Source organism: Xiphias gladius, chromosome 20, assembly GCF_016859285.1.
Source record: "Xiphias gladius isolate SHS-SW01 ecotype Sanya breed wild chromosome 20, ASM1685928v1, whole genome shotgun sequence".
Classification (NCBI taxonomy): Eukaryota; Metazoa; Chordata; class Actinopteri; order Istiophoriformes; family Xiphiidae; genus Xiphias; species Xiphias gladius.
This window is the reverse complement of record NC_053419.1, coordinates 1,441,299-1,451,096: the sequence shown is the minus strand read 5'-3', so window position 1 is coordinate 1,451,096 and position 9,798 is coordinate 1,441,299. Positions and strand designations below refer to the sequence as shown.

Genomic DNA, 9,798 nt, shown 5'->3' with positions numbered 1-9,798 from the left:
TGAGGTCCACACACACAAGGGTTTACTGTATGTTAATAGGATAGGAATAAGGTGTGTAGGTGATTATATGAGTCACATAATGTAAGGAGCTGAGGATGTATATTCATCAACACTTTACAGTTCCTTTTGTGGGTAACATCATCTACTATGCATTATAAATAAAACATTGTCATGTAGATCTCCCACCAACAGGAGGCAGACGCCACATAAAGGGACCTAGAGGGAACATGCAAGGCTGCAGTCAGACTGGCTCGTACATTAATGATGACTTTGGTGTGTCCGGGTGTTCCTGAAAGCCACCGAGCATCATCTCGGGGCCCTGGAACTGTCAGACCCACACGAGATGTAGCTATTTGAGCCATCTGTTACACTTGAGCTTTTTCTGCTATAATGTCGGATACAATGGTCCAATCCAAGATTAATGCAAAGCACGAACACCAGGCCAGGCAACAGTGCTTCAGCCTTGTCGACGGCGAGAAGCAGCCCATGGTACAGTGACTGCTGGTAATCTAAATACAGCGCTTTGGTGACTTGGCTTTTCTGTCTTACATTCATATATCAACTATGTTGAGGAAACGTTATTTCGTGATTAGAGCGATTCATCGAGCAACACGTTTAAACCCTAGCTGTGTTCATGTTAGCATAAGTTGAATACTCATGGATCCACATTGCGTCCACAATGTATTTTATTGGCATCATTGTAGAATACCAATAGCTACAACTTAAAAAAATACAACACAGATAATCATGTGTTGTTAATTTTGTTTTGTTGAATTTCAAATACATGAAAAGGTACACATCAAACCACTACTGAAAGAAAAAGTGGGATTTTTATCCTGGAGAAGAAAGCGGAAGTGAACGCAGGACTTCCTCTGGCCCAGACAAGCTTCCGTAACCAAGGTAACGCGAGCTTTGTAGAAAATGGCTCCGCGTGAAGCGTCCAGCAGCAGCAAACGGCACTATGGCTGTGTGAAAAGTCCCATCCAGCTAGAATACCGTCAGACCTGTTAGGATTCAGAAGTCATTGCCTCAGCGCAGTTGGTTTAGCCATTTCATGTTAGAATTTTTTTAAGCCTGATTCATTAGCATGTTTACTGACGAAGCCCTGGACTCAGTGAGTGTCCGGTCACTGTGGAGGGAATGCAAACAGTCTGAGCGGATGTCGGTATGTTTGAGCAGCAGTTCCACCTTTAACTTCCAAAGGGCACTCCTAGCATGAATAACAATGTCCTTGTTGCCTATAGTTGTGAAACAGTGTCTAATGTATTAGAGAAAACAACATTGTAAACACAGTAGTTAGCTAGCTGTCAGAAGCTAACTTTAGCTGGCACATTTCGTTCAGGTGATCCTCAGGAAAGTAACCAACCACAAGATCAAGATCAGCGATGGCCAATAACTTTACATTGTATGAAACAACAGCGATGAGATATCATATGCAAGGGGTTTAACAAAAATATCACATTAACCGTTTAGGAATTACAGCCATTTGTATACATAGTCCCCCATTTTCATGGGCTCAAAAGTAATTGGACAAACCAAAATAATTAAAAATATCGGAATTATTTTTAGTACTTGGATGAAAATCCTTTGCAGTCAATGACTGCCTGAAGTCTGGAAGCCATGGACTTCACAAAATGCTCACTTTCCTCCCTTCAGATGCTTTGCCAGGCCTTTACTGCAGCTGCCTTCAGTTGCTGCTTGGTTGTGGGTCTTCCAACTTTCAATTGGGTTGAGGTCAGGTGACTGACTTGGCCATTAAAAAATATTCCATGTCTTTGCCTTGAGAAGCTTTCACAGTATGTTTTGGGTCATTATGCATCTGCACTGTGAAGCACCGTCCTATCAGTTTTGCATCATTTGGCTGAATCTGAGCAGATACTATAGCCCCGTACACTTCAGAATTCATCCTGCTACTTCTATCAGCAGTCACATCATCAATTAACACCAGTGTGACCCTGTTCCATTGGGAGCCATACATGCCCATGCCATAACACTGTCTCCACCATGTTTGACAGATGATATGGAGGACTTTGGACCATGAGCCGTTCTTTTCCTTCTCCATACTCTTCTCTTCCCATCATTCTGCTGCAAAGAATCTTGTTTCAGAACTCTCCGGGCTTTTTTAGATGTTTTCTGGCAAAGTTTAATCTGGTCTTTCTGTTCTTGAATCTTACCAGTGGTTTGCACCTTTTGGTAAACCCTCTGTATTAAAATTCGTAAGGTGTCTCTTGATTGTAGACTTTAACAACGCCAAGATATGCCTACCTCCACAAGATTGTTCTTGACCTGGCTAAATATTGTGAAGGGATTTTTCTTCACCAAGGAAAGAATTCCGCAATTTTCCACTTCAGTTGTCCTCTGTGGTCTTCCAGGCCTTTTGGTGTTGCTGAGCTCACCAGTGCATTCCTTCTTTTTAAGAATGTAACAAATTGTTTATTTGTCCACTCCTGCCATCTGTCTGATATGTTGGTTATGTTTTTTCAGCCTAATGATGGCCTCCTTCATTTGCATCAACACCTCTTTGGACTACATATTGAGAGTTCCCATGAATAGCTACCAAATGCAAATTCAACACTTGGCATCAACTCCAGACCTTTTATCTACTTAATTTGTTATGAGATAACGAGGGAACAGGCCACACCTGACCATGTAACTGATTGTCAGTTAACTGTCCCATTACTTTTGAGCCTCTGAAAATGATGGACAATGTATCAAAACGGCTGTAATTCCTGTAATAAACGGTTAATGCCATATATTTGTGAAACCTCTTGAAATAAAGCTGAAAGTCTACACTTCAATCACATGTTGATGACTTAATTTCAAATCCACTATGGTGATTTACTGAGGAAAAATTGCGAAACTTGTGTCACTCTCAAAATACTTATGTGACCACTTTAAACATAAAGCATCACAACTGCACCTGCTTAAGACTAATTAATTGTGAAATTCAAAATCACGACTGCGGGTACTCTAAGTTTGATGTGCATCCCTTCATAATAGGGCTTCTACTTTCTGTTGTTTCAGAGAGGCTGTCAGACCAGAGCGTTGCAGAGTGCTGAGGCAGAGACCCAGACTGTGTCCACTACCATCGGCTGTACCCAGACAGAGCCACAGGACCAGGCAACTGAGCAGCTCTTGCAACAAAACCATGATGAGCCAGAGCCACCCGGCCTAAAGGACTTCCTTCAGCGAGTTGAGGAAGTGGTCATCAGAGAGTTGGTCAAAAACGCTAGGAGTCACGCCTTCGATGGGTTCCAGGTGAACTGGGGTGATCACAGTCAGCCGGTAAGCAGGGCCGACGAATCAGGATGCAGTCCCGTATTTTTAAGAAGAGAGTATTGTGCATGAGGCTATTCTTCCATGTTTGCAGGTTTCATGCCTCCATTGCCTTCAACATCCCATCGCTAAAGAGAAAGGTCTTCATGTAACAAGTGTGTCCTGGAGCTGTACAGGTTCAGTTATTGCCTGTGCATATGGTCGGTATGTTAATACCTGATGTGTGACCTAATCTCCTAATATCACTTATTTTATGTGACACGAAACTCCACTGATGATGTTCCTGGAAGTTTCCACTTCACCGTAGTCTTTTATTTATCAAATCACTTAAAATTTCAAAAAGAAACGGGTGTGGTCAGTGTGGTTCAGATGTGTGCGTGTGCTTTTTTTGTCGGCAGGATTGACTATGGATACTGGAGCAATGAGGGGTCGTATGTTTGTACGTGGAATCTGGACCGTCGAGTCCTCAGCCCCAAACAAAGTGATCTGGTCATAGATGTCCCTACTGCAGTCACCGCTCTGTGCTGTCACCCCAACCGGCCAGCCCTCATCGCAGGTACACCGTCAGCCTGGGCTCTCATATCATAAACTGAGAACAGACTGTTTGTGCATGCTAACAAAGTGTGAATCAGGTCAACTCAAAAGCAAATATCTCATCTAAAAACTATTTTAAAACATAATTAAAATATTATGTTTTAAAGTGATTAAAACATGTTTGTAACTGGCAGGCCAAGGAAAAGAGAAGATTTAATTTGTCGGCTTACATTACCAGATATTCTGTACCAACTGAGACCTTAGACCTGTTCTTCAAATGTGGTTTAACCAATCCCGGTTAATATGCTGTTTGGAGGGTAAAATGATCCTGTTAATAATGGTAGGATTGGGAGAGCCCATTTGGGAGTGTTCCAAGATGTTTCATTGAGGCATGTTTGTCTGTGCGATCATAAAGTGTTTGAGTAGAGGTCAGTATAAACCATGTGGTATGCATGTGTGTACTGCTGTGGGTGCAGGGGGTCTGTACAGTGGAGAGGTGGTGGTCTGGGACACCAGTCAGACTCAGGACCCTGTGCTGGCCCTAACTGGGATGTCAGCAGACAGTCACAGGGAGCCTGTTTATCAGGTAAGTAGATCAAGTCTGTCTGGCTTTCTGTTGAAACACTGTTATCCAACCAGCATGGCTCACCACTGATAGGATTCTGATAATTGATGACATATCTGGACCATTTGATGTCAGTGGACAGGTTTAATGTCCCATGACCTTAAAAAAGACATCAGACTAATGGTGTTTATTAATGACTCTGATTATACAGAGCATTTTATTTGTCACTGTGGAGTCTGCTTTGCAGTAATATTGGCTGACTTCAGCAAGAGGGAATGAAAGAGCCATAATGTGAGGTAAACTGGTCTTTGATTCGTTAGTCTGTTAAAAAGACAACATGCACGTGTGTGTGTTTGTGTGTGTGTGCGCGCATGCAGGTTTCCTGGGTACCCCTGCAGAAGAAAGGAGAGTTCGGGGTGCTGAGCGGAGGTTCAGGAGGAAGGGTGCTGCTGTGGACAGTGGACTCGGACCAGGGCAAGTTTGTCCTGAATGCTGCCTATGCCTTAGTACGACAGCAGGTTCCCTACAGCAGCAACATCAGCTTCAAAGTGAGCTTCAGGATTAGAAAAACTTACTGAAACCCTGTGGAAGTGTTCGTCTACAGCACTTTTTCAGAGGGCAGAATAACTCAGAGATGAGCACAAACAGAAAACATCACTGCGTTCAATTTCAAAACACTTGCACAGGGGTGTCACTGAGATGGAAAGATGGGCTTACTGCACTATATCACAGCCTAAGTGAGTCCAGATTGAATCAGTGACAGACCTGGGCAGCAGCTCTCTATTATTTTGATCTTTCCCTCTTCCCTTCTTTTTTCCCTCTGTTCTTCAATTCAATTCAGTTCAGTTTTATTTATACAGCGCCAAATCATAACAGAGGTTATCTCAGGCCACTTTTCATGGAGAGCAGGTCTAGACCGGACTCTTTGTAGTTCTTCCATTTCACATCTTCTCATTCATTGCCCCTTTCATTTCTACTTTTTCTTTCACCCTGGTTATTTCTTTCATTCAACTTTTCGTTCTTTTGTTGTAATTGTACAGTTTTTCATGCACTTACTTTTCAAGGGTGAGCCAAGCTCTGCAAATTTGCAACGGCTTATCACACTGGGTTATACTGAGAGGTGTTTCTAATATTATGTCCATCCCATTTAATATGAATTAAGGTTGACAAAATATTAGGAACACCTCTCAGTATAACCCAGTACAGTGAGCTGGGCTCAGCTTGGCACAGGACGGTCAGTCAGAAAGGCAGACAGATCTCTCCATTTATTAGTAAGACTATTGCACACATACACTCACTTGCCAACTCATTAAGTACACGTAGATAAAACTAATGCACTGAATCCTGCAATTAATGCTCCCTTCATGGGGATTTTATATATATATATGTTGTTGATTTAGTTTAATGGTCATTTCGGAGGCTGTAATTGAATCACTGTGTGTCATAGAGTCTATTTTTAGAACTTGACTTAAAACGTTAAATGGGTATGATGGGTTTATTGAATCACTGGAGTAATATGCAGTGAAGAAAATCACTGGCTAATGTATTTTTGGATCAGCAAGGACAGTGTTTGAAACAGTTTAAGGTTAGTTTAAGCCATTTTCTAGATGTTAGATGACTTATATTGTAACGTTACGTTGCGATAACAGCAGCGGTGCATGGAAATGACTTGTTCCGCCTGTTAATTATCTAATATATCATGCTTGGATAGGAATAAAAAGTTAAACAAAATGGTGCTCTAACTAAGTCTGGTCTGAAACAAAGCACAATGCTTCTGCTTCAAGTGACTGTGCAGAGCAGTTGGACTGTTCCATTTCCAGTTTTCAGAGCTATGATGTCTGTCTATAATACTCCCACACTATGGTCCTGTAGCTGCAGCTCGTTTTCCAGGAAACCATGATTTGACCCAGAGCAGCCATCTCTACAACGCGTCGTTGTCTAATTGATAATGTCGCTGAGTCTCCCCAGCCCTAAGCAACTGGTGTTTAATATTTTTCTTTTTATGTTTCTCAGGAACCGCTCATCCAAAAACCTTCACAGCCGACACTGCACTGCTTTCGGTCCCCAACAATGCACACATGAAGTTTCAAGTTGATCGGATAAGCGGTTTTTGAAAAAAATTGATGGACATAAAGAAAGACAGCGATATCTCCATTTATGAGTAGGATTGTCATTAAAATTGAAACCTAAAGGATTCAGCTGGTCACATACACACACAGTGGCGTCAGAAAGTATTCAGACCCCTTCCCTTTTTTCACACTTTGTGTTATAGATTTAAATGTAAATGGATAAAATTGTCATTTTTTTTGACATTCAATCTACACTCAAAAAAAATCAAAAACTGAAATCTCTCATGTACAAAAGTATTCAGACCCGTATTTCAGTACTTTGTACAAGCCCCCTTTGGCTTTGAGTCCTCTTGAGTAAGCCTTTACAAGCTTTGAGATCCTCTGAAGCTCTGTCAGATTAGGTGGGAAGCATCTGCGAACTGCCATCCTCAGGTCCCTCCACAGATGTTCTGTTGGGCTCGGTTAGAGTGACCATTGGGTTCTTGGTCACCTCCCTAACGAGGCCTCTCTTCCCTGGTTACTCATTTTACCCAGATGGCCAACTCTAGGAAGAGTTCTGGTGGTTCCAAACTTCTTCAATTCCACAACGATTGAGGCCACTGTGCTCCTGGGAACACCTAAAGCTTTAGAAATGGTTTTGTATCCTCATCTCATTTTATATCACATCTCAAGGATCATTAAAGCAAACAGGATGCACCTGACCACCATTTGGAGTTCCACAGCAAAGGGTCTGAATACTTTTGTAGATGAGAGATTTTGGTTCTTGCTTTTTAATGAATTTGCAAAACTTTTCCAAAGCATGTTTTTATTTTGTCATTAAGGTTTATTGAGTGTAGATTGGTTGGCAGAAATTGCAATTGTATCCATTTACAATCAAATCTACAATTTGGGGTTCAGTTTCTTGCCCAAGGATACTTCGACATGTCAACTGGAGTAGTCAGGGATCGAACCATCAACCTTTCGGTTAGTGGACAACCACCTCTACCTGAGCCACAGCTGCCCTCTAGCATCACCAGCAGACTCAAAATTGTGGTTTTTAAATGTCTCAACAACTATCGGTAGGATTGTCATTAAATTTGGTTCACTTTCACATCAACTGGTGATCCCTTTACTACGGTTTATGACCAAATACCCGCAAAGCTAACAGCAATCCCATCAGCCTCAGCTCTACTTTGTGTTATTGTTGATAACCTGTTATTATGAAAACATGCTAAACTATGATAGTCAACACGGTAAACATTACACCTGCTTAGTAGCAACATGTTAGCATGCTGATGTTAGCATTCAGCTTGAAGCACCGCTGAGCATTTGTACAACCTTACAGAGCTGCTAGCATGGCTATAGACCCTTGGTCTTGTTTTAACACTGAGATGCCTAAAAGGTTGCTGGACTGAAACATAGCAGTCACTTTAAGTATTAGCAGTGTATGAGAATTCATTTTTGTCATCAAAACCCCTAACTTCTTCGCCTGGAGTTCTGTCTGAATAGGTGTGCGCAAAGATCACTCTTCATGTTTTGTTTTTAACACTGACAAGTGATCTCTACTGTCAGAATTCATGCTGCAGAAATAGATCTAGTCTTATGTTATGTCTCAATCGTGTCTTGGTAAATGGTTACGTGTTTGTTATGGCTTATACCCACCAGAGACATGCAGACCCGTGCATTCAGCTGGATGTGGGGTCATTCTGCTCGTGCACAGGCCACACACTCTGTTGTTGCCGTTTAACTGTTTTGACTGAGCTGCAAATGCTAGTTTGTAACAGGACAAGCCAAAAGACTTGCACCGACACATCAAACCGTGACTCCAGAATGCTGCTGCCAATTAAGAGAAAGCAAAATTTTTTCAAAAATTCGGGTTATTTTGTTTTCCGAGGTGTTCCTGGAGCTGGCTAACCACAATTAGGATCATTTCTTTCCAGCTGTGAACCGCTCCTCCATTTCCTTTGTGCAGTACATTGTAGGATGATCCTGTCCATCAACAGCACTGTCAAAAACTACGTGTTTGTAGTCTGCATATTGTTTCGAGCATACTTTATTTTGCCACTTTTCAACTCTACATACTGAAACCTCCTTTGAATTAGTATGGATTTGGGACACAGTTACAGTTTTGTGTTTCCCACAGGCCCGAGGCAGCAGCACTGTGGGGGTCACCTCCATGGCTCTGTCTCCCTGGGACTCTGACACCTTCCTGGTGGGCTCTGAGGGCGGTCTGCTGCTCAGGTGCTCCTTCTCCTCCAAAATGCCAGCTGCTGCCCCCTCTGAGGGCCAGAGTGTGACACCGAGAGCTCCGGCAGTCTTCTCATTCAGACCTGGCAGCGGCCCCATCCACTCCATCCACTGCTCCCCTTTCCACAGGTGACAGTTCCACACACAGCGCAAACACATGATCATCAGAGAAGTAAAAAGCAATTATTTTACAGATGACCCAGTAGTGACTTTGACTTGTCTCACGTTTACTGCAGGAACTTGTTTTTGAGCGCAGGGACCGACGGTCTGGCGCACCTCCACTCTATGCTGCAGGTCAACCCACTTCTATCTCTCAGGGTTTCAGACTCCTACGTGTTTCAGGTGCAATGGTCTCCGACCAGACCGCTGGTTTTTGCTGCAGCCACAGGACAAGGTGAAACACCAAAACTGTGTATGGAGGGTTTAAATGATTGATAAAAGGATATGCTTTATTATCTGCTAGGACATCTTTTATAGTACATTTCTAGGTTCAAAGCTGGATTTTCCACATGTACCAAATCAGGTTCAGATCAGCAGCCAGATGCAGTTCTCAGCCCCCGATACGAGGTTGATGTGATGTGCTTGTGCCACGTAAATGAAGCTACAGTACTTGTGGGTAGGGTTTCTGGTTGCCTAATGTTAAGGCAACAAACCCCATAACTACAATGGCCACAGTTCACCCCCCCCTTCGCCTTCCTATCTGGACGCCAACTATCAAGTAATGGCAAAATGCTGGGGAAAAAAAAAATCTTAAAAAAAACAGTAGTTGTGGGTATAGGACAGATGAATGCTCTCATGCACTGTGCATCTCTCCTCCAGGTGCGGTGCAGATATTTGATCTGGGCCAGAGGTCCCTGAGGCCAGCAGCCACCATCGAGCAGGGAGGTGCGGGCCACGCTGCCACTTGTTTGGCCTTCAACTGTCAGAACACTCACCTCTTAGCAGTGGGGTATACAGACGGGACCGTTGGGGTTTGGCAGCTCGGCGCAGATTTGATGGAGCAGAGCCCCAGAGAGAGCAGCCAGCTGGAGCAGATAGCCAATCACGTGGCAGAATGAGACACATCCTGGGACAAATCGCTGCCGCATAAGACTGTTTTATCCTCCATTTATGTCAACTGTGTGTTGT

General features: G+C 43.1%; 1 protein-coding gene across 2 annotated transcripts; it reads left to right on the top strand.

The window, feature by feature from the left end:
* The first annotated feature begins 880 nt into the window (after window positions 1–880).
* On the top strand, window positions 881–9,761 carry dync2i2 (dynein 2 intermediate chain 2). Of its 2 annotated transcripts, none has more exons than XR_005709655.1 (9): window positions 881–1,165; window positions 3,025–3,285; window positions 3,371–3,480; window positions 3,675–3,832; window positions 4,287–4,396; window positions 4,753–4,923; window positions 8,567–8,799; window positions 8,907–9,388; window positions 9,490–9,556. XR_005709655.1 is itself a non-coding variant. In XM_040157138.1 (9 exons), the coding sequence occupies exons 1-9, from the start codon at window positions 1,088–1,090 to the stop codon at window positions 9,726–9,728; spliced, it is 1,518 nt and encodes a 505-aa protein (XP_040013072.1). In that variant the 5' UTR covers window positions 881–1,087; the 3' UTR covers window positions 9,729–9,761. The 2 variants fall into 2 exon arrangements, 1 of the variants encoding a protein (XP_040013072.1); XM_040157138.1 differs by having other exon boundaries at window positions 8,907–9,064; window positions 9,490–9,761.
* Window positions 9,762–9,798: the final 37 nt, after the last annotated feature.

Excerpts from the sequence above, each read along its gene's own strand:
- dync2i2 (XM_040157138.1), top strand. The coding sequence starts at position 1,088 with ATGTTTACTGACGAAGCCCTGGACTCAGTGAGTGTCCGGTCACTGTGG. Across the intron at positions 1,166-3,024 it reads AACAGTCTGAGCGGATGTCG|AGAGGCTGTCAGACCAGAGC; the intron begins GTATGTTTGAGC and ends CTGTTGTTTCAG. Across the intron at positions 3,481-3,674 it reads ATTGCCTGTGCATATGGTCG|GATTGACTATGGATACTGGA; the intron begins GTATGTTAATAC and ends TTTTGTCGGCAG.